At 42.6% G+C, this 25,628-nt stretch overlaps 1 protein-coding gene across 2 annotated transcripts in view; it reads right to left on the bottom strand.

Moving 5' to 3' along the window:
- Positions 1 to 25,628, bottom strand: part of LOC135530953 (WD repeat domain phosphoinositide-interacting protein 2) — a 43,871-nt gene that overhangs the window by 1,319 nt on the left and 16,924 nt on the right. For both annotated transcript variants that reach the window (XM_064959121.1, XM_064959122.1), the window contains 2 exons: positions 17,635 to 17,742; positions 11,440 to 11,537 (listed from right to left, as the gene is read on the bottom strand). In XM_064959121.1, coding sequence (XP_064815193.1) covers positions 11,440 to 11,537; positions 17,635 to 17,742 — 206 coding nt within the window. The remainder of the gene's footprint in view (positions 1 to 11,439; positions 11,538 to 17,634; positions 17,743 to 25,628) is intronic.

Raw genomic sequence — 25,628 nt, 5'->3', positions numbered from 1 at the left:
TGGAGGGATACCCTACTGCTACCCAGACCAAGTGGGGGATACCCTGCTGCTACCAGACCAAGTGGGGGGATACCCTGCTGCTACCCAGACCAATTGGAAGGATACCCTGCTGCTACCAGACCAAGTGGAGGGATACCCTGCTGCTACCAGACCAAGTGGGGGATACCCTGCTGCTACCAGACCAAGTGGGGGATACCCTGCTGCTACCAGACCAAGTGGAGGGATACCCTGCTGCTACCAGACCAAGTGGGGGATACCCTGCTGCTACCCAGACCAAGTGGAGGGATACCCTGCTGCTACCCAGACCAAGTGGAGGGATACCCTGCTGCTACCCAGACCAAGTGGGGGATACCCTACTGCTACCAGACCAAGTGGGGGATACCCTGCTGCTACCCAGACCAAGTGGGGGGATACCCTACTGCTACCAGACCAAGTGGGGGGATACCCTGCTGCTACCAGACCAAGTGGAGGGATACCCTGCTGCTACCAGACCAAGTGGGGGGATACCCTACTGCTACCAGACCAAGTGGAGGGATACCCTGCTGCTACCAGACCAAGTGGAGGGATACCCTGCTGCTACCAGACCAAGTGGGGGGATACCCTGCTGCTACCCAGACCAATTGGAGGGATACCCTGCTGCTACCCAGACCAAGTGGGGGGATACCCTGCTGCTACCAGACCAAGTGGGGGGATACCCTGCTGCTACCCAGACCAATTGGAGGGATACCCTGCTGCTACCCAGTGGAGGGATACCCTACTGCTACCAGACCAAGTGGAGGGATACCCTGCTGCTACCCAGACCAATTGGAAGGATACCCTACTGCTACCAGACCAAGTGGAGGGATACCCTGCTGCTACCCAGTGGAGGGATACCCTGCTGCTACCAGACCAAGTGGAGGGATACCCTACTGCTACCCAGTGGATGGATACCCTGCAGCTACCCAGTGGAGGGATACCCTGCTGCTACCCAGTGGAGGGATACCCTGCTGCTACCCAGTGGAGGGATACCCTGCTGCTACCCAGTGGAGGGATACCCTGCTGCTACCCAGTGGAGGGATACCCTGCTGCTACCCAGTGGAGGGATACCCTGCTGCTACCCAGTGGAGGGATACCCTGCAGCTACCCAGTGGAGGGATACCCTGCTGCTACCAGACCAAGTGGAGGGATACCCTGCTGCTACCCAGTGGAGGGATACCCTGCTGCTACCAGACCAAGTGGAGGGATACCCTGCTGCTACCAGACCAAGTGGAGGGATACCCTGCTGCTACCAGACCAAGTGGAGGGATACCCTGCTGCTACCCAGTGGATGGATACCCTGCAGCTACCCAGTGGAGGGATACCCTGCTGCTACCCAGTGGAGGGATACCCTGCTGCTACCCAGTGGAGGGATACCCTGCTGCTACCAGACCAAGTGGAGGGATACCCTGCTGCTACCAGACCAAGTGGAGGGATACCCTGCTGCTACCCAGTGGAGGGATACCCTGCTGCTACCCAGTGGAGGGATACCCTGCTGCTACCAGACCCAGTGGAGGGATACCCTGCTGCTACCAGACCAAGTGGAGGGATACCCTGCTGCTACCAGACCAAGTGGAGGGATACCCTGCTGCTACCAGACCAAGTGGAGGGATACCCTGCTGCTACCCAGTGGAGGGATACCCTGCTGCTACCCAGTGGAGGGATACCCTGCTGCTACCCAGTGGAGGGATACCCTGCTGCTACCCAGTGAAGGGATACCCTGCTGCTACCCAGTGGAGGGATACCCTGCTGCTACCCAGTGGAGGGATACCCTGCTGCTACCCAGTGGAGGGATACCCTGCTGCTACCCAGTGGAGGGATACCCTGCAGCTACCCAGTGGAGGGATACCCTGCTGCTACCAGACCAAGTGGAGGGATACCCTGCTGCTACCCAGTGGAGGGATACCCTGCTGCTACCAGACCAAGTGGAGGGATACCCTGCTGCTACCAGACCAAGTGGAGGGATACCCTGCTGCTACCCAGTGGAGGGATACCCTGCTGCTACCCAGTGGAGGGATACCCTGCTGCTACCCAGTGGAGGGATACCCTGCTGCTACCAGACCAAGTGGAGGGATACCCTGCTGCTACCAGACCAAGTGGAGGGATACCCTGCTGCTACCCAGTGGAGGGATACCCTACTGCTACCCAGTGGAGGGATACTCCGCAGCTACCCAGTGGAGCGATACCCTGCTGCTACCCAGTGGAGGGATACCCTGATGCTACCACTGCTGTTACTGTACTACAGTACTACTACTACATAGTGTATACAGTATAATGATGCTACCCAGTGGAGGGATACCCTGATGCTACCACTGCTGTTACTGTACTACAGTACTACTACTACATAGTGTATACAGTATAATGATGCTACCCAGTGGAGCGATACCCTGCTGCTACCCAGTGGAGGGATACCCTGCTGCTACCACTGCTGTTACTGTACTACAGTACTACTACTACATAGTGTATACAGTATAATGATGCTACCCAGTGGAGGGATACCCTGCTGCTACCCAGTGGAGGGATACCCTGCTGCTACCCAGTGGAGGGATACCCTGCTGCTACCCAGTGGAGGGATACCCTGCTGCTACCCAGTGGAGGGATACCCTGCTGCTACCAGACCAAGTGGAGGGATACCCTGCTGCTACCCAGTGGAGGGATACCCTGCTGCTACCCAGTAGAGCGATACCCTGCTGCTACCAGACCAAGTGGAGGGATACCCTGCTGCTACCCAGTGGAGGCATACCCTGCTGCTACCCAGTGGAGCGATACCCTGATGCTACCACTGCTGTTACTGTACTACAGTACTACTACTACATAGTGTATACAGTATAATGATGCTACCCAGTGGAGGGATACCCTGCTGCTACCCAGTGGAGGGATACCCTGATGCTACCACTGCTGTTACTGTACTACAGTACTACTACTACATAGTGTATACAGTATAATGATGCTACCCAGTGGAGGGATACCCTGATGCTACCACTGCTGTTACTGTACTACAGTACTACTACTACATAGTGTATACAGTATAATGATGCTACCCAGTGGAGGGATACCCTGCTGCTACCCAGTGGAGGGATACCCTGCTGCTACCACTGCTGTTACTGTACTACAGTACTACTACTACATAGTGTATACAGTATAATGAAGCTACCCAGTGGAGGGATACCCTGCTGCTACCCATTGGAGAAATACCCTGATGCTACCACTGCTGTTACTGTACTACAGTACTACTACTACATAGTGTATACAGTATAATCTTTTTTTGTTTTCTTATCCACATACTAGCAAAAAAATATGTGAAAATCGACAAATTATCCAATAGATTATAAAAATAAATGTGTTTTACGAGGCAAGTCAGTTAAGAGCAAATTCTAATTAACAATGACGGCCTACACCAGCCAAACCCGGACGGAGCTGGGCTGATTATCATCATTTTATGGTTAGAAGTGGACGTGCAAAAATATACGTTTGCACCCCCATATTTGAATTTCCATGTTTGGCTCAGCCCAGTCAGTCAACAAGAGGAAGAACTCCATGGAAAGGCTTGTTGGATCAACCCAGTCAGTCAACAAGAGGAAGAACTCCATGGAAAGGCTTGTTGGATCAGCCCAGTCAGTCAACAAGAGGAAGAACTCCATGGAAAGGCTTGTTGGATCAACCCAGTCAGTCAACAAGAGGAAGAACTCCATGGAAAGGCTTGTTGGATCAGCCCAGTCAACAAGAGGAAGAACTACATGGAAAGGTTTGTTGGATCAGCCCAGTCAGTCAACAAGAGGAAGAACTCCATGGAAAGGCATGTTGGTTCAGCCCAGTCAGTCAACAAGAGGAAGAACTACATGGAAAGGCTTGTTGGATCAGCCCAGTCAGTCAACAAGAGGAAGAACTCCATGGAAAGGCTTGTTGGATCAACCCAGTCAGTCAACAAGAGGAAGAACTCCATGGAAAGGCTTGTTGGATCAGCCCAGTCAGTCAACAAGAGGAAGAACTACATGGAAAGGCTTGTTGGATCAGCCCAGTCAACAAGAGGAAGAACTCCATGGAAAGGCTTGTTGGATCAGCCCAGTCAACAAGAGGAAGAACTCCATGGAAAGGCTTGTTGGATCAGCCCAGTCAGTCAACAAGAGGAAGAACTCCATGGAAAGGCTTGTTGGATCAGCCCAGTCAGTCAACAAGAGGAAGAACTCCATGGAAAGGCTTGTTGGATCAGCCCAGTCAATCAACAAGAGGAAGAACTACATGGAAAGGCTTGTTTTGGATCAGCCCAGTCAGTCAACAAGAGGAAGAACTCCATGGAAAGGCTTGTTGGATCAGCCCAGTCAGTCAACAAGAGGAAGAACTACATGGAAAGGCTTGTTGGATCAGCCCAGTCAGTCAACAAGAGGAAGAACTACATGGAAAGGCTTGTTGGATCAGCCCAGTCAGTCAACAAGAGGAAGAACTCCATGGAAAGGCTTGTTGGATCAGCCCAGTCAACAAAAGGAAGAACTCCATGGAAAGGCTTGTTGGATCAGCCCAGTCAACAAAAGGAAGAACTCCATGGAAAGGCTTGTTGGATCAGCCCAGTCAACAAGAGGAAGAACTACATGGAAAGGCTTGTTGGATCAGCCCAGTCAACAAAAGGAAGAACTACATGGAAAGGCTTGTTGGATCAGCCCAGTCAGTCAACAAGAGGAAGAACTCCATGGAAAGGCTTGTTGGATCAACCCAGTCAGTCAACAAGAGGAGGAACTCCATGGAAAGGCTTGTTGGATCAGCCCAGTCAACAAGAGGAAGAACTCCATGGAAAGGCTTGTTGGATCAGCCCAGTCAGTCAACAAGAGGAAGAACTCCATGGAAAGGCTTGTTGGATCAACCCAGTCAGTCAACAAGAGGAAGAACTCCATGGAAAGGCGTGTTGGATCAGCCCAGTCAACAAGAGGAAGAACTACATGGAAAGGTTTGTTGGATCAGCCCAGTCAGTCAACAAGAGGAAGAACTCCATGGAAAGGCTTGTTGGATCAGCCCAGTCAACAAGAGGAAGAACTCCATGGAAAGGCTTGTTGGATCAGCCCAGTCAGTCAACAAGAGGAAGAACTCCATGGAAAGGCTTGTTGGATCAGCCCAGTCAGTCAACAAGAGGAAGAACTACATGGAAAGGCTTGTTGGATCAGCCCAGTCAGTCAACAAGAGGAAGAACTCCATGGAAAGGCTTGTTGGATCAGCCCAGTCAGTCAACAAGAGGAAGAACTCCATGGAAAGGCTTGTTGGATCAGCCCAGTCAACAAAAGGAAGAACTCCATGGAAAGGCTTGTTGGATCAGCCCAGTCAACAAGAGGAAGAACTCCATGGAAAGGCTTGTTGGATCAGCCCAGTCAGTCAACAAGAGGAAGAACTACATGGAAAGGTTTGTTGGATCAGCCCAGTCAGTCAACAAGAGGAAGAACTCCATGGAAAGGCTTGTTGGATCAGCCCAGTCAGTCAACAAGAGGAAGAACTCCATGGAAAGGCTTGTTGGATCAACCCAGTCAGTCAACAAGAGGAAGAACTCCATGGAAAGGCTTGTTGGATCAGCCCAGTCAACAAGAGGAAGAACTACATGGAAAGGCTTGTTGGATCAGCCCAGTCAGTCAACAAGAGGAAGAACTCCATGGAAAGGCTTGTTGGATCAGCCCAGTCAACAAGAGGAAGAACTACATGGAAAGGTTTGTTGGATCAGCCCAGTCAGTCAACAAGAGGAAGAACTCCATGGAAAGGCTTGTTGGATCAGCCCAGTCAGTCAACAAGAGGAAGAACTCCATGGAAAGGCATGTTGGTTCAGCCCAGTCAGTCAACAAGAGGAAGAACTACATGGAAAGGCTTGTTGGATCAGCCCAGTCAGTCAACAAGAGGAAGAACTCCATGGAAAGGCTTGTTGGATCAACCCAGTCAGTCAACAAGAGGAAGAACTCCATGGAAAGGCTTGTTGGATCAGCCCAGTCAGTCAACAAGAGGAAGAACTCCATGGAAAGGCTTGTTGGATCAGCCCAGTCAACAAGAGGAAGAACTCCATGGAAAGGCTTGTTGGATCAGCCCAGTCAACAAGAGGAAGAACTCCATGGAAAGGCTTGTTGGATCAGCCCAGTCAGTCAACAAGAGGAAGAACTCCATGGAAAGGCTTGTTGGATCAGCCCAGTCAGTCAACAAGAGGAAGAACTCCATGGAAAGGCTTGTTGGATCAGCCCAGTCAATCAACAAGAGGAAGAACTACATGGAAAGGCTTGTTTTGGATCAGCCCAGTCAGTCAACAAGAGGAAGAACTCCATGGAAAGGCTTGTTGGATCAGCCCAGTCAGTCAACAAGAGGAAGAACTACATGGAAAGGCTTGTTGGATCAGCCCAGTCAGTCAACAAGAGGAAGAACTACATGGAAAGGCTTGTTGGATCAGCCCAGTCAGTCAACAAGAGGAAGAACTCCATGGAAAGGCTTGTTGGATCAGCCCAGTCAACAAAAGGAAGAACTCCATGGAAAGGCTTGTTGGATCAGCCCAGTCAACAAAAGGAAGAACTCCATGGAAAGGCTTGTTGGATCAGCCCAGTCAACAAGAGGAAGAACTACATGGAAAGGCTTGTTGGATCAGCCCAGTCAACAAAAGGAAGAACTACATGGAAAGGCTTGTTGGATCAGCCCAGTCAGTCAACAAGAGGAAGAACTCCATGGAAAGGCTTGTTGGATCAACCCAGTCAGTCAACAAGAGGAAGAACTCCATGGAAAGGCTTGTTGGATCAGCCCAGTCAACAAGAGGAAGAACTACATGGAAAGGTTTGTTGGATCAGCCCAGTCAGTCAACAAGAGGAAGAACTCCATGGAAAGGCTTGTTGGATCAGCCCAGTCAGTCAACAAGAGGAAGAACTCCATGGAAAGGCTTGTTGGATCAACCCAGTCAGTCAACAAGAGGAAGAACTCCATGGAAAGGCTTGTTGGATCAGCCCAGTCAACAAGAGGAAGAACTACATGGAAAGGCTTGTTGGATCAGCCCAGTCAGTCAACAAGAGGAAGAACTCCATGGAAAGGCTTGTTGGATCAGCCCAGTCAGTCAACAAGAGGAAGAACTACATGGAAAGGCTTGTTGGATCAGCCCAGTCAGTCAACAAGAGGAAGAACTCCATGGAAAGGCTTGTTGGATCAGCCCAGTCAGTCAACAAGAGGAAGAACTCCATGGAAAGGCTTGTTGGATCAGCCCAGTCAACAAAAGGAAGAACTCCATGGAAAGGCTTGTTGGATCAGCCCAGTCAACAAGAGGAAGAACTCCATGGAAAGGCTTGTTGGATCAGCCCAGTCAGTCAACAAGAGGAAGAACTACATGGAAAGGTTTGTTGGATCAGCCCAGTCAGTCAACAAGAGGAAGAACTCCATGGAAAGGCTTGTTGGATCAGCCCAGTCAGTCAACAAGAGGAAGAACTACATGGAAAGGCTTGTTGGATCAGCCCAGTCAGTCAACAAGAGGAAGAACTCCATGGAAAGGCTTGTTGGATCAGCCCAGTCAGTCAACAAGAGGAAGAACTCCATGGAAAGGCTTGTTGGATCAGCCCAGTCAGTCAACAAGAGGAAGAACTACATGGAAAGGCTTGTTGGATCAGCCCAGTCAGTCAACAAGAGGAAGAACTCCATGGAAAGGCTTGTTGGATCAGCCCAGTCAGTCAACAAGAGGAAGAACTCCATGGAAAGGCTTGTTGGATCAGCCCAGTCAACAAAAGGAAGAACTCCATGGAAAGGCTTGTTGGATCAGCCCAGTCAACAAGAGGAAGAACTCCATGGAAAGGCTTGTTGGATCAGCCCAGTCAGTCAACAAGAGGAAGAACTACATGGAAAGGTTTGTTGGATCAGCCCAGTCAGTCAACAAGAGGAAGAACTCCATGGAAAGGCTTGTTGGATCAGCCCAGTCAGTCAACAAGAGGAGGAACTACATGGAAAGGCTTGTTGGATCAGCCCAGTCAGTCAACAAGAGGAAGAACTCCATGGAAAGGCTTGTTGGATCAGCCCAGTCAGTCAACAAGAGGAAGAACTCCATGGAAAGGCTTGTTGGATCAGCCCAGTCAGTCAACAAGAGGAAGAACTACATGGAAAGGCTTGTTGGATCAGCCCAGTCAGTCAACAAGAGGAAGAACTACATGGAAAGGCTTGTTGGATCAGCCCAGTCAGTCAACAAGAGGAAGAACTCCATGGAAAGGCTTGTTGGATCAGCCCAGTCAGTCAACAAGAGGAAGAACTCCATGGAAAGGCTTGTTGGATCAGCCCAGTCAACAAAAGGAAGAACTCCATGGAAAGGCTTGTTGGATCAGCCCAGTCAACAAGAGGAAGAACTCCATGGAAAGGCTTGTTGGATCAGCCCAGTCAGTCAACAAGAGGAAGACAGCAGCGCCTCTTCAACCTCAGGAGGCTGAAGAAATTCGGCTTGTCACCAAAAGCACTCACAAACTTCTACAGATGCACAATCGAGAGCATCCTGTCGGGCTATATCACCGCCTGGTACGGCAACTGCCCCGCCCACAACCGTAAGGCTCTCCAGAGGGTAGTGAGGTTTGCACAACGCATCACCGGGGGCAAACTACCTGCCCTCCAGGACACCTACACCACCCGATGTTACAGGAAGGCCATAAAGATCATCAAGGACAACACCCACCCGAGCCACTGCCTGTTCACCCCGCTATCATCCAGAAGACGAGGTCAGTACAGGTGCATCAAAGCTGGGACCGAGAGACTGAAAAACAGCTTCTATCTCAAGGCCATCAGACTGTTAAACAGCCACCACTAACATTGAGTGGCTGCTGCCAACACACTGACACTGACTCAACTCCAGCCACTTTAATAATGGGAATTGATGGGAAATGATGTAAAATATATCACTAGCCACTTTAAACAATGCTACCTAATATAATGTTTACATACCCTACATTATTCATCTCATATGTATACGTATATACTGTACTCTTGACAAAAAACAGCACTGCGTCTCACTTTTTATTGGTCTCTCTAAGGCTTTTGATACAGTTGATCATGCTATACTGAGGCAGAGACTGTAGAGTGTAGGTCTTTCAGAGCATGCAGTTGCAGGGTTTGCTAACTATCTGTCTGATAGAACTCAGTGCACTCAATTTTTTTAACCTTTATTTAACTTGGCAAGTCAGTTAAGAACAAATTCTTATTTTCAATGACGGCCTAGGAACAGTGGGCCTCTTGAACAGGTTAACTGCCTGTTCAGGGGCAGAACGACAGAGACGCAGTGCTGTTTTTAGTCAATGGCTTCAGTGATATCATTTAAAACCTTCATGGCTGCTGTAATTGTGCTATGCTTCTTCCTGAAGCCCTATTGATACATTGATAAAATAGAGTTAGTAAATAAAAACTCTTTTAGCTGTTCACTTACAAGGGTTTCAAGTATTTGCACCAGGGGTGACAGCTTTGAGATTGGCTTATAATTTTTTTAAAGAGTTGGATCGCCCCCTTTTAAAAGTGGTAGGACAAATGCTGATTTCCAGATCTTTGTCAGCTGGGGGGTTTGAACTTGTAACCTTCCGGTTACTAGTCCAACGCTCTAACCACTAGGCTACCCTGCCGCCCCAATTTGATGGGCTTATGTCTGTTAAATTGTCTGTCTTGAAAGGTGTGCCCCAAGGCTCTGTACTTGGTCCTCTCTTAATCACTATTTATATAAATGATTTAGACAAAAATGTCCAAAATGCACAACTTCATTTTTATGCTGATGATACTGTTATTTACTGTTGTGCCTTGTCTCTTACAAAAGCTTTCCAGAACATGCAAACTGTTTTTTTATACTGTTCAACATACCTTGTGTCAATTGAAGCTTATCCTCAATACTGACAAAACTAAACTAATGTTGTTTTCTAATGCTGGAAATAGACCTCTGAACCTTCCACTTATTACTACCTGTCAGGGCAAGGAGACTGAGGTTGTAACCTCATATAAATATCTTGGATACTACCTGTCAGGGCAAGGAGACTGAGGTTGTAACCTCATATAAATATCTTGGATACTACCTGTCAGGGCAAGGAGACTGAGGTTGTAACCTCATATAAATATCTTGGATACTACCTGTCAGGGCAAGGAGACTGAGGTTGTAACCTCATATAAATATCTTGGATACTACCTGTCAGGGCAAGGAGACTGAGGTTGTAACCTCATATAAATATCTTGGATACTACCTGTCAGGGCAAGGAGACTGAGGTTGTAACCTCATATAAATATCTTGGATACTACCTGTCAGGGCAAGGAGACTGAGGTTGTAACCTCATATAAATATCTTGGATACTACCTGTCAGGGCAAGGAGACTGAGGTTGTAACCTCATATAAATATCTTGGATACTACCTGTCAGGGCAAGGAGACTGAGGTTGTAACCTCATATAAATATCTTGGATACTACCTGTCAGGGCAAGGAGACTGAGGTTGTAACCTCATATAAATATCTTGGATACTACCTGTCAGGGCAAGGAGACTGAGGTTGTAACCTCATATAAATATCTTGGAATTTTGATTGATGACGTCCTCTCTTTTAAATTGCATATTCAACAACTTACAAAAGAATTGAAGCTGAAATTGGGATTTCATTTTAGGAATAAGGCCTGTTTTTCTTTTGAAGCCAGAAGGAGGCTAGTAGTATCAGCTACATTTATGACTTTACTAGACTATGGGGATATTTTATATATGAATGCTTCCGCTCAGTGTTTGAGATCAATTGACACTCTTTACCATGGCACTTTGAGATGTATTTTAAACTGCAAAACCCTTACGCACCACTGAGTTGTCTGGCCTTCTCTAGTCCCTCGTCGGCTCAGTCACTGGTAGACTTTTATTGACAAAGCCATTTGGGGATTACTACCTTTTTATTGTTCAGAAATGTGGTGGGTCGTCTCTTCGTTCGCTGGACTTTATCCTGCTAACTGTTCCAAATGTCCCAACTGAATTTGGTAAAAGGGCTTTTATGTACTCTGCGCCATCGTCTTGGAACACCTTACAAAATACTTTTAAACTGGAAGAACTTGTCCAGATTGGTGTTTTTAAATCACTGATGAATGAACTTGAGGCTGATTCCCTGACCTGTCAATGTTTTTCATTTGCTGTTTTATACATATATAAATAATCACACAGTGATAGATCGAATCCCAGAGCTGACAAGGTAAAATCTGTCATTCTACCCCTGAACCCACTGTTCCCTGGTAGGCCATCATTGTAAAGAAGAATTTGTTCTTAACTGACTTCCCTCGTTAAATAAAGGTTAAATAAATAAAAAAATAAAGAGACTGGCTTGTTCAGGGCAGAACGACATTCTCAGGGATTTGATCCAGCAACCTTTCGGTTACTGATCCAACGCTCTAACCAAAAGGCTACCTGCCGGCCCAGGTTGTCCGGTGCCAATTTGACTAACGGCGCCCTGGGGTGTCTTTACCTTTCATCCCAGCAGTGTTGTAGGTCTGTGCAGTAAGGGGTCGGTCATGTGACCCCTGTTCCAGGATCTCATTGGGCGGCTCAGCACTGCCGTCTAACCTGATGAACACAGAATGATTTAAGTTCATATACTGTATGCCATTTAACAGACACTTTTATCCAAACTACTTTCAATGAGTACATATGTGTGGCCTGAGCAGGAATGGATTCCACGACCCTGGCATTGAGGAATGGAGCCCACGACCCTGGCATTGAGGAATGGATTCCACGACCCTGGCATTGAGGAATGGAGCACACGACCCTGGCATTGAGGAATGGAGCCCACGACCCTGGCATTGAGGAATGGAGCCCACGACCCTGGCATTGAGGAATGGAGCCCACGACCCTGGCATTGAGGAATGGAGCCCATGACCCTGGCATTGAGGAATGGAGCCCACGACCCTGGCATTGAGGAATGGAGCCCACGACCCTGGCATTGAGGAATGGAGCCCACGACACTGGCATTGAGGAATGGAGCCCACGACCCTGGCATTGAGGAATGGAGCCCACGACCCTGGCATTGAGGAATGGAGCCCACGACCCTGGCATTGAGGAATGGAGCCCACGACCCTGGCATTGAGGAATGGAGCCCACGACCCTGGCATTGAGGAATGGAGCCCACGACCCTGGCATTGAGGAATGGAGCCCACGACACTGGCATTGAGGAATGGAGCCCACGACCCTGGCATTGAGGAATGGAGCCCACGACCCTGGCATCGAGGAATGGAGCCCATGACCCTGGCATCGAGGAATGGAGCCCATGACCCTGGCATCGAGGAATGGAGCCCACGACCCATGTTTTACCTGTGTTGTTTCAGTGTTACCTGTGTTGTTTCATCAGTGTGTTACCTGTGTTGTTTCATCAGTGTGTTACCTGTGTTGTTTCAGTGTTACCTGTGTTGTTTCATCAGTGTGTTACCTGTGTTGTTTCATCAGTGTGTTACCTGTGTTGTTTCAGTGCTACCTGTGTTGTTTCAGTGTTACCTGTGTTGTTTCAGTGTTACCTGTGTTGTTTCAGTGCTACCTGTGTTGTTTCAGTGTTACCTGTGTTGTTTCATCAGTGTTACCAGTGTTGTTTCATCAGTGTGTTACCAGTGTTGTTTCAGTGCTACCTGTGTTGTTTCAGTGTTACCAGTGTTGTTTCATCAGGGTGTTACCTGTGTTGTTTCAGTGTTACCAGTGTTGTTTCATCAGGGTGTTACCTGTGTTGTTTCATCAGGGTGTTACCTGTGTTGTTTCAGTGTTACCTGTGTTGTTTCAGTGTTACCTGTGTTGTTTCATCAGTGTGTTTTACCTGTGTTGTTTCAGTGTTACCTGTGTTGTTTCAGTGTTACCTGTGTTGTTTCATCAGTGTGTTACCTGTGTTGTTTCATCAGTGTGTTACCTGTGTTGTTTCATCAGTGTGTTTTACCTGTGTTGTTTCAGTGTTACCTGTGTTGTTTCAGTGTTACCTGTGTTGTTTCATCAGTGTGTTACCTGTGTTGTTTCATCAGTGTGTTACCTGTGTTGTTTCAGTGTTACCTGTGTTGTTTCATCAGTGTGTTACCTGTGTTGTTTCAGTGTTACCTGTGTTGTTTCAGTGTTACCAGTGTTGTTTCATCAGTGTGTTTTACCTGTGTTGTTTCAGTGCTACCTGTGTTGTTTCATCAGTGTGTTACCTGTGTTGTTTCATCAGGGTGTTACCAGTGTTGTTTCAGTGTTAGCTGTGTTGTTTCATCAGTGTGTTACCTGTGTTGTTTCAGTGTTACCTGTGTTGTTTCATCAGTGTGTTACCTGTGTTGTTTCATCAGTGTGTTACCTGTGTTGTTTCAGTGTTACCTGTGTTGTTTCATCAGTGTGTTACCTGTGTTGTTTCATCAGTGTGTTACCTGCGTTGTTTCAGTGTTACCTGTGTTGTTTCAGTGCTACCTGTGTTGTTTCAGTGTTACCTGTGTTGTTTCAGTGTTACCTGTGTTGTTTCAGTGCTACCTGTGTTGTTTCAGTGTTACCTGTGTTGTTTCATCAGTGTTACCAGTGTTGTTTCATCAGTGTGTTACCAGTGTTGTTTCAGTGCTACCTGTGTTGTTTCAGTGCTACCTGTGTTGTTTCAGTGTTACCAGTGTTGTTTCATCAGGGTGTTACCTGTGTTGTTTCATCAGTGTGTTACCAGTGTTGTTTCAGTGCTACCTGTGTTGTTTCAGTGCTACCTGTGTTGTTTCAGTGTTACCAGTGTTGTTTCAGTGTTACCTGTGTTGTTTCAGTGCTACCTGTGTTGTTTCAGTGTTACCAGTGTTGTTTCATCAGGGTGTTACCTGTGTTGTTTCATCAGTGTGTTACCTGTGTTGTTTCAGTGTTACCAGTGTTGTTTCATCAGGGTGTTACCTGTGTTGTTTCATCAGGGTGTTACCAGTGTTGTTTCAGTGTGTTACCAGTGTTACCAGTGTTGTTTCATCAGTGTGTTACCTGTGTTGTTTCAGTGTTACCTGTGTTGTTTCAGTGTTACCTGTGTTGTTTCATCAGTGTGTTTTACCTGTGTTGTTTCAGTGTTACCTGTGTTGTTTCAGTGTTACCTGTCTTGTTTCATCAGTGTGTTACCTGTCTTGTTTCACCAGTGTGTTACCTGTGTTGTTTCATCAGTGTGTTACCTGTGTTGTTTCATCAGTGTGTTACCTGTGTTGTTTCATCAGTGTGTTTTACCTGTGTTGTTTCAGTGTTACCTGTGTTGTTTCATCAGTGTGTTACCTGTGTTGTTTCATCAGTGTGTTACCTGTGTTGTTTCAGTGTTACCTGTGTTGTTTCATCAGTGTGTTACCTGTGTTGTTTCATCAGTGTGTTACCTGTGTTGTTTCAGTGTTACCTGTGTTGTTTTATCAGTGTGTTACCTGTGTTGTTTCAGTGTTACCAGTGTTGTTTCAGTGTTACCTGTGTTGTTTCATCAGTGTGTTACCTGTGTTGTTTCAGTGTTAACAGTGTTGTTTCATCAGTGTGTTTTACCTGTGTTGTTTCAGTGTTACCTGTGTTGTTTCATCAGTGTGTTACCTGTGTTGTTTCAGTGTTACCTGTGTTGTTTCATCAGAGTTTTACCTGTGTTGTTTCAGTGTTACCAGTGTTGTTTCATCAGTGTGTTTTACCTGTGTTGTTTCAGTGTTACCAGTGTTGTTTCATCAGTGTGTTACCAGTGTTGTTTCAGTGTTACCTGTGTTGTTTCATCAGTGTGTTACCTGTGTTGTTTCAGTGCTACCTGTGTTGTTTCAGTGTTACCTGTGTTGTTTCAGTGTTACCTGTGTTGTTTCAGTGCTACCTGTGTTGTTTCAGTGTTACCTGTGTTGTTTCATCAGTGTTACCAGTGTTGTTTCATCAGTGTGTTACCAGTGTTGTTTCAGTGCTACCTGTGTTGTTTCAGTGTTACCAGTGTTGTTTCATCAGGGTGTTACCTGTGTTGTTTCAGTGTTACCAGTGTTGTTTCATCAGGGTGTTACCTGTGTTGTTTCATCAGGGTGTTACCTGTGTTGTTTCAGTGTTACCTGTGTTGTTTCAGTGTTACCTGTGTTGTTTCATCAGTGTGTTTTACCTGTGTTGTTTCAGTGTTACCTGTGTTGTTTCAGTGTTACCTGTGTTGTTTCATCAGTGTGTTACCTGTGTTGTTTCATCAGTGTGTTACCTGTGTTGTTTCATCAGTGTGTTTTACCTGTGTTGTTTCAGTGTTACCTGTGTTGTTTCAGTGTTACCTGTGTTGTTTCATCAGTGTGTTACCTGTGTTGTTTCATCAGTGTGTTACCTGTGTTGTTTCAGTGTTACCTGTGTTGTTTCATCAGTGTGTTACCTGTGTTGTTTCAGTGTTACCTGTGTTGTTTCAGTGTTACCAGTGTTGTTTCATCAGTGTGTTTTACCTGTGTTGTTTCAGTGCTACCTGTGTTGTTTCATCAGTGTGTTACCTGTGTTGTTTCATCAGGGTGTTACCAGTGTTGTTTCAGTGTTAGCTGTGTTGTTTCATCAGTGTGTTACCTGTGTTGTTTCAGTGTTACCTGTGTTGTTTCATCAGTGTGTTACCTGTGTTGTTTCATCAGTGTGTTACCTGTGTTGTTTCAGTGTTACCTGTGTTGTTTCATCAGTGTGTTACCTGTGTTGTTTCATCAGTGTGTTACCTGCGTTGTTTCAGTGTTACCTGTGTTGTTTCAGTGCTACCTGTGTTGTTTCAGTGTTACCTGTGTTGTTTCAGTGTTACCTGTGTTGTTTCAGTGCTACCTGTGTTGTTTCAGTGCTACCTGTGTTGTTTCAGTGTTACCTGTGTTGTTTCATCAGTGTTACCAGTGTTGTTTCATCAGTGTGTTACCAGTGTTGTTTCAGTGCTACCTGTGTTGTTTCAGTGCTACCTGTGTTGTTTCAGTGTTACCAGTGTTGTTTCATCAGGGTGTTACCTGTGTTGTTTCATCAGGGTGTTACCAGTGTTGTTTCAGTGCTACCTGTGTTGTTTCAGTGTTACCAGTGTTGTTTCATCAGGGTGTTACCTGTGTTGTTTCATCAGTGTGTTACCAGTGTTGTTTCAGTGCTACCTGTGTTGTTTCAGTGCTACCTGTGTTGTTTCAGTGTTACCAGTGTTGTTTCAGTGTTACCTGTGTTGTTTCAGTGCTACCTGTGTTGTTTCAGTGTTACCAGTGTTGTTTCATCAGGGTGTTACCTGTGTTGTTTCATCAGTGTGTTACCTGTGTTGTTTCAGTGTTACCAGTGTTGTTTCATCAGGGTGTTACCTGTGTTGTTTCATCAGGGTGTTACCAGTGTTGTTTCAGTGTGTTACCAGTGTTACCAGTGTTGTTTCATCAGTGTGTTACCTGTGTTGTTTCAGTGTTACCTGTGTTGTTTCAGTGTTACCTGTGTTGTTTCATCAGTGTGTTTTACCTGTGTTGTTTCAGTGTTACCTGTGTTGTTTCAGTGTTACCTGTCTTGTTTCATCAGTGTGTTACCTGTCTTGTTTCACCAGTGTGTTACCTGTGTTGTTTCATCAGTGTGTTACCTGTGTTGTTTCATCAGTGTGTTACCTGTGTTGTTTCATCAGTGTGTTTTACCTGTGTTGTTTCAGTGTTACCTGTGTTGTTTCATCAGTGTGTTACCTGTGTTGTTTCATCAGTGTGTTACCTGTGTTGTTTCAGTGTTACCTGTGTTGTTTCATCAGTGTGTTACCTGTGTTGTTTCATCAGTGTGTTACCTGTGTTGTTTCAGTGTTACCTGTGTTGTTTTATCAGTGTGTTACCTGTGTTGTTTCAGTGTTACCAGTGTTGTTTCAGTGTTACCTGTGTTGTTTCATCAGTGTGTTACCTGTGTTGTTTCAGTGTTAACAGTGTTGTTTCATCAGTGTGTTTTACCTGTGTTGTTTCAGTGTTACCTGTGTTGTTTCATCAGTGTGTTACCTGTGTTGTTTCAGTGTTACCTGTGTTGTTTCATCAGAGTTTTACCTGTGTTGTTTCAGTGTTACCAGTGTTGTTTCATCAGTGTGTTTTACCTGTGTTGTTTCAGTGTTACCAGTGTTGTTTCATCAGTGTGTTACCAGTGTTGTTTCAGTGTTACCTGTGTTGTTTCATCAGTGTGTTACCTGTGTTGTTTCAGTGTTACCTGTGTTGTTTCAGTGTTACCTGTGTTGTTTCAGTGTTACCTGTGTTGTTTCAGTGTTACCTGTGTTGTTTCAGTGTTACCTGTGTTGTTTCATCAGTGTGTTACCTGTGTTGTTTCAGTGCTACCTGTGTTGTTTCAGTGCTACCTGTGTTGTTTCAGTGTTACCTGTGTTGTTTCATCAGTGTTACCTGCGTTGTTTCATCAGGGTGTTACCTGTGTTGTTTCATCAGTGTGTTTTACCTGTGTTGTTTCAGTGTTATCTGTGTTGTTTCAGTGTTATCTGTGTTGTTTCAGTGTTACCTGTGTTGTTTCAGTGTTACCTGTCTTGTTTCATCAGTGTGTTACCTGTGTTGCTTCATCAGTGTGTTACCTGTGTTGTTTCATCAGGGTGGTACCTGTGTTGTTTCATTAGTGTGTTTTACCTGTGTTGTTTCAGTGTTACCTGTCTTGTTTCACCAGTGTGTTACCTGTCTTGTTTCATCAGTGTGTTACCTGTGTTGTTTTATCAGTGTGTTACCTGTCTTGTTTCACCAGTGTGTTACCTGTCTTGTTTCATCAGGGTGTTTGTTACCTGTGTTGTTTCATCAGGGTACACTCTCCCCCCTCCTGTGGGTCCAGGTTATAGAGGTACAGATATCCATCAGCTGCTGCTACCAGTAGACGAGGAATCTTTTGGATCCTACACGCACACACACACACACACACACACACACAAACTTGAATCAGACTCATCTGACTGTGTGCGCTTCCCAGCGTGTGAGTGTTAGATCTTGGCGATATCGGCAAAAAGTTAGCATGATAAATTTACCCATTTTGCTGAATAACGACTAATACATTAACACAACACTATTATTATTACAACACTATATAACAACACTATATAACAACACTATTATTATTACAACACTATTATTATTACAACACTATTATTATTACAACACTATATAACAACACTATTATTAATACAACACTATTATTATAACAACACTATATAACAACACTATTATTATTACAACACTATTATTATTACAACACTATTATTATTACAACACTATTATTATTACAACACTATTATTATTACAACACTATTATTAATACAACACTATTATTATTACAACACTATATAACAACACTATTATTAATACAACACTATTATTAATACAACACTATTATTATTACAACACTATATTACAACACTATTATTATTACAACACTATTATTATTACAACGCTATTATTATTACAACACTATATAACAACACTATTATTATTACAACACTATTATTATTACAACACTATTATTAATACAACACTATTATTATTACAACACTATTATTATTACAACACTATTATTAATACAACACTATTATTATTACAACGCTATTATTATTACAACACTATATAACAACACTATTATTATTACAACACTATTATTATTACAACACTATTATTATTACAACGCTATTATTATTACAACACTATATAACAACACTATTATTATTACAACACTATTATTATTACAACACTATTATTAATACAACACTATATAACAACACTATTATTATTACAACACTATTATTATTACAACACTATTATTAATACAACACTATATAACAACACTATTATTATTACAACACTATTATTATTACAACACTATTATTAATACAACACTATATAACAACACTATTATTAATACAACACTATTTTAATTACAACACTATTATTATTACAACACTATTATTAATACAACGCTATTATTATTACAATGCTATTATTATTATTACAACACTTATTAATACAACACTATTATTATTACAACACTATTATTATTACAACACTATTATTATTACAACGCTATTATTATTACAACACTATATAACAACACTATTATTATTACAACACTATTATTATTACAACACTATTATTAATACAACACTATATAACAACACTATTATTAATACAACACTATTTTAATTACAACACTATTATTATTACAACACTATTATTAATACAACGCTATTATTATTACAATGCTATTATTATTATTACAACACTTATTAATACAACACTATTATTAATACAACTCTATTATTAATACAACACTATTATTATTACAACACTATTATTATTACAACACTATTATTAATACAACACTATTATTATTACAACACTATATAACAACACTATTATTAATACAACACTATTATTAATACAACACTATTATTATTACAACACTATTATTAATACAACGCTATTATTATTACAATGCTATTATTATTATTACAACACTATATAACAACACTATTATTAATACAACACTATTATTATAACAACACTATTATTAATACAACACTATTATTATTACAACACTATTATTATTACAACACTATTATTAATACAACGCTATTATTATTACAATGCTATTATTATTATTACAACACTATATAACAACACTATTATTAATACAACACTATTATTATTACAACACTATATAACAACACTATTATTAATACAACTCTATTATTAATACAACACTATTATTAATACAACACTATTATTATTACAACACTATTATTATTACAACACTATTATTATTACAACACTATATAACAACACTATTATTAATACAACACTATTATTATTACAACACTATATAACAACACTATTATTAATACAACACTATTATTATTACAACAATATTATTAATACAACGCTATTATTATTACAACGCTATTATTATTATTACAACACTATATAACAACACTATTATTAATACAACACTATTATTATTACAACGCTATTATTATTACAACACTATTATTATTACAACACTATTATTATTACAACACTATTATTAATACAACACTATTATTAATACAACACTATTATTATTACAACACTATTATTAATACAACACTATTATTAATACAACACTATATTACAACACTATTATTATTACAACACTATTATTAATACAACACTATATTACAACACTGTTATTTTAACAACAATATTATTAATACAACACTATATAACAACTATTATTAATACAACACTATATTACAACACTATTATTATTACAACACTATTATTAATACAACACTATATAACAACACTGTTATTATAACAACAATATTATTAATACAACACTATATAACAACACTATTATTATTACAACACTATTATTATTACAACACTATTATTAATACAACACTATTATTATTACAACACTATTATTAATACAACACTATATAACAACACTATTATTATTACAACACTATTATTATTACAACACTATTATTAATACAACGCTATTATTATTATAACACTATATAACAACACTATTATTATTACAACACTATTATTAATACAACACTATTATTATTACAACACTATTATTAATACAACACTATTATTATTACAACACTATTATTAATACAACACTATATAACAACACTATTATTATTACAACACTATTATTATTACAACACTATTATTATTACAACACTATTATTAATACAACACTATTATTATTACAACACTATTATTAATACAACACTATATAACAACACTATTATTATTACAACACTATTATTAATACAACACTATTATTATTACAACACTATTATTATTACAACACTATTATTAATACAACGCTATTATTATTATAACACTATATAACAACACTATTATAATTACAACACTATTATTAATACAACACTGTTACTTTTACAACACTATATTACAACACTATTATTATTACAACACTATTATTATTACAACACTATTATAATTACAACACTATTATTATTACAACACTATTATTAATACAACACTATTATTATTACAACACTATATAACAACACTATTATTATTACAACACTATTATTAATACAACACTATTATTATTACAACACTATTATTATTACAACACTATTATTAATACAACACTATTATTATTACAACACTATATAACAACACTATTATTATTACAACACTATTATTAATACAACACTATTATTATTACAACACTATATAACAACACTATTATTATTACAACACTATTATTAATACAACACTATTATTATTACAACACTATTATTAATACAACACTATTATTATTACAACACTATTATTAATACAACACTATTATTATTACAACACTATTATTAATACAACACTATTATTATTACAACACTATTATTATTACAACACTATATAACAACACTATTATTATTACAACACTATTATTAATACAACACTATTATTATTACAACACTATTATTAATACAACACTATTATTATTACAACACTATTATTATAACAACACTATTATTATTACAACACTATTATTATTACAACACTATATAACAACACTATTATTATTACAACACTATTATTAATACAACACTATTATTATTACAACACTATTATTATTACAACACTATTATTATTACAACACTATTATTATTACAACACTATTATTAATACAACACTATTATTATTACAACACTATTATTAATACAACACTATTATTAATACAACACTATTATTAATACAACACTATTATTATTACAACACTATTATTATTACAACACTATATTACAACACTATTATTATTACAACACTATTATTATTACAACACTATTATTATTACAACACTATTATTAATACAACACTATTATTATTACAACACTATATAACAACACTATTATTATTACAACACTATTATTAATACAACACTATTATTATTACAACACTATTATTAATACAACACTATTATTATTACAACACTATTATTAGTACAACACTATATAACAACACTATTATTATTACAACACTATTATTATTACAACACTATATAACAACACTATTATTATTACAAAACTATTATTAATACAACACTATTATTATTACAACACTATTATTATTACAACACTATTATTATAACAACACTATTATTAATACAACACTATTATTATTACAACACTATTAGTAATACAACACTATTATTATTACAACACTATTATTAATACAACACTATTATTATTACAACACTATTATTAATACAACACTATATTACAACACTATTATTATTACAACACTATATTACAACACTATTATTATTACAACACTATATTACAACACTAGTATTATTACAACACTATTATTAATACAACACTATTATTAATACAACACTATATTACAACACTATTATTATTACAACACTATGTTACAACACTATAATTATTACCACACTATATTACAACACTATATTACAACACTATTATTATTACCATACTATATTACAACACTATATTACAACACTATATTACAACACTATTATTATGACAACACTATTAACATTACAGTGCTATATTATTATTCACAGTTACTTTCCAAAAGGCCGACTTGTCCGTTTTAACGTGGGAGGGCTCGAGGCCGACTTGTCCGTTTTAACGTGGGAGGGCTCGAGGCCGACTTGTCCGTTTTAACGTGGGAGGGCTCGAGGCCGACTTGTCCGTTTTAACGTGGGAGGGCTCGAGGCCGACTTGTCCGTTTTAACGTGGGAGGGCTCGAGGCCGACTTGTCCGTTTTAACGTGGGAGGGCTCGAGGCCGATCTGCCTGTTTAACGGGGAGGGCTCGTGGCCGATCTGTCCATTTAACGGGGAGGGCTCGAGGCCGACTTGTCCGTTTAACGGGGAGGGCTCGAGGCCGACTTGTCCGTTTAACGGGGAGGGCTCGAGGCCGACTTGTCCGTTTTAACGTGGGAGGGCTCGAGGCCGACTTCTCCGTTAACGGGAGGGCTCGAGGCCGACTTGTCCGTTTTAACGTGGGAGGGCTCGAGGCCGACTTGTCCGTTTTAACGTGGGAGGGCTCGAGGCCGACTTGTCCGTTTAACGGGGAGGGCTCGAGGCCGACTTCTCCGTTAATGGGAGGGCTCGAGGCCAACTTGTCTGTTAACGTGGGAGGGCTCGAGGCCGACTTGTCTGTTTAACGGGGAGGGCTCGAGGCCGACCTGTCCGTTTAACGGGGAGGGCTCCAGGCCGACTTGTCCGTTAAAGGGAGGGCTCTAGGCCGACTTGTCCATTTTAACGTGGGAGGGCTCGAGGCCGACTTGTCCATTTTAACGTGGGAGGGCTCGAGGCCAACTTGTCCGTTTAACGGGGAGGGCTCGAGGCCAACTTGTCCGTTTAACGGGGAGGGCTCGAGGTCGACTTCTCCGTTAACGGGGGTAAGGGTTAACCCCAATTGTGATGTTTATGGGACATATTGGAGTGCCAACAAAGAAGCTTGTCAAAGGTAATGCATGTTTTATATTTTATTTCAGCGTTTTGTGTAGCGCCGGCTACGCTAATTCTTTTGTTTACAACTCGTTCAGGTGGTTCAGGGGGGGTGCATGCTATCAGATAATAGCTTCTCATGCTTTCGCCGAAAAGCATTTTTAAAATATGACATGTTGGCTGGATTCACAACGAGTGTAGCTTTAATTGAGTACCCTGCATGTGTGATTTAATGAAAGTTTGAGTTTTATCGCGTTTTATTTGAATTTGGCGCTATGCATTTCCCGAGGCTATTGGCCACTTGAGACGCTAGTGTCTCACTATCCCTTAGAGGTTTTAACGGGAGGGCTCTAGGCCGACTTGTCCATTTTAACGGGGAGGGCTCTAGGCTGACTTCTCCGTTAATGGGAGGGCTCTAGGCCGACTTCTCCGTTAACGGGAGGGCTCGAGGCCGACTTCTCCGTTAAAGGGAGGGCTCGAGGCCGACTTGTCTGTTTTAACATGGAAGGGCTCTAGGCTGACTTGTCCGTTAATGGGAGCGCTCTAGGCCGACTTCTCCGTTAATGGGAGGGCTCTAGGCCGACTTCTCCGTTAACGGGAGGGCTCTAGGCCGACTTCTTCGTTAACGGGGAGGGATCGAGGCCGACTTCTTCGTTAACGGGAGGGCTCTAGGCCGACTTCTTCATTAACGGGGAGGGCTCGAGGCCGACTTCTTCGTTAACGGGAGGGCTCAAGGCCGACTTCTCCGTTAACGGGAGGGCTCTAGGCTGACTTCTCGTTAACGGGAGGGCTCTAGGCCGACTTCTCCGTTAACGGGAGGGCTCTAGGCCGACTTCTCCGTTAACGGGAGGGCTCTAGGCTGACTTCTTCATTAATGGGAGGGCAGCCGACTTTCTAGGCTGACTTCTCCGTTAACGGGAGGGCTCTAGGCCGACTTCTCCGTTAACGGGAGGGCTCTAGGCTAACTTCTCCGTTAATGGGAGGGCTCTAGGCTGACTTCTTCGTTAATGGGAGGGCTCGAGGCCGACTTCTCCGTTAATGGGAGGGCTCTAGGCTGACTTCTCCGTTAATGGGAGGGCTCTAGGCTGACTTCTCCGTTAACGGGAGGGCTCTAGGCTGACTTCTCCGTTAATGGGAGGGCTCTAGGCTGACTTCTTCGTTAATGGGAGGGCTCGAGGCCGACTTCTTCGTTAATGGGAGGGCTCGAGGCCGACTTCTCCGTTAATGGGAGGGCTCTAGGCTGACTTCTCCGTTAACGGGAGGGCTCTAGGCTGACTTCTCCGTTAACGGGAGGGCTCTAGGCTGACTTCTCCGTTAACGGGAGGGCTCTAGGCTGACTTCTCCGTTAACGGGAGGGCTCTAGGCCGACTTCTCCGTTAACGGGAGGGCTCTAGGCCGACTTCTCCGTTAACGGGAGGGCTCTAGGCCGACTTCTTCGTTAACGGGGAGGGATCGAGGCCGACTTCTTCGTTAACGGGAGGGCTCTAGGCCGACTTCTTCGTTAACGGGGAGGGCTCGAGGCCGACTTCTTCGTTAACGGGAGGGCTCAAGGCCGACTTCTCCGTTAACGGGAGGGCTCTAGGCTGACTTCTCGTTAACGGGAGGGCTCTAGGCCGACTTCTCCGTTAACGGGAGGGCTCTAGGCCGACTTCTCCGTTAACGGGAGGGCTCTAGGCCGACTTCTTCGTTAATGGGAGGGCTCGAGGCCGACTTCTCCGTTAATGGGAGGGCTCTAGGCTGACTTCTCCGTTAATGGGAGGGCTCTAGGCTGACTTCTCCGTTAACGGGAGGGCTCTAGGCTGACTTCTCCGTTAACGGGAGGGCTCTAGGCTGACTTCTCTGTTAACGGGAGGGCTCTAGGCTGACTTCTCCGTTAACGGGAGGGCTCTAGGCTGACTTCTTCGTTAACGGGAGGGCTCTAGGCTGACTTCTCCGTTAACGGGAGGGCTCTACGCTGACTTCTTCGTTAATGGGAGGGCTCTAGGCTGACTTCTCCGTTAACGGGAGGGCTCTAGGCTGACTTCTTCGTTAACGGGAGGGCTCTAGGCTGACTTCTTCGTTAATGGGAGGGCTCTAGGCTGACTTCTCCGTTAACGGGAGGGCTCTAGGCTGACTTCTCTGTTAACGGGAGGGCTCTAGGCTGACTTCTCCGTTAACGGGAGGGCTCTAGGCTGACTTCTCCGTTAACGGGAGGGCTCTAGGCTGACTTCTCTGTTAACAGGAGGGCTCTAGGCTGACTTCTCTGTTAACGGGAGGGCTCTAGGCTGACTTCTCCGTTAAC

Source organism: Oncorhynchus masou, unplaced genomic scaffold (genome assembly GCF_036934945.1).
Source record: "Oncorhynchus masou masou isolate Uvic2021 unplaced genomic scaffold, UVic_Omas_1.1 unplaced_scaffold_1467, whole genome shotgun sequence".
Taxonomy (NCBI): Eukaryota; Metazoa; Chordata; class Actinopteri; order Salmoniformes; family Salmonidae; genus Oncorhynchus; species Oncorhynchus masou.
The sequence above is the reverse complement of the archived record's forward strand: the minus strand, read 5'-3'. Positions and strand labels throughout refer to the sequence as shown.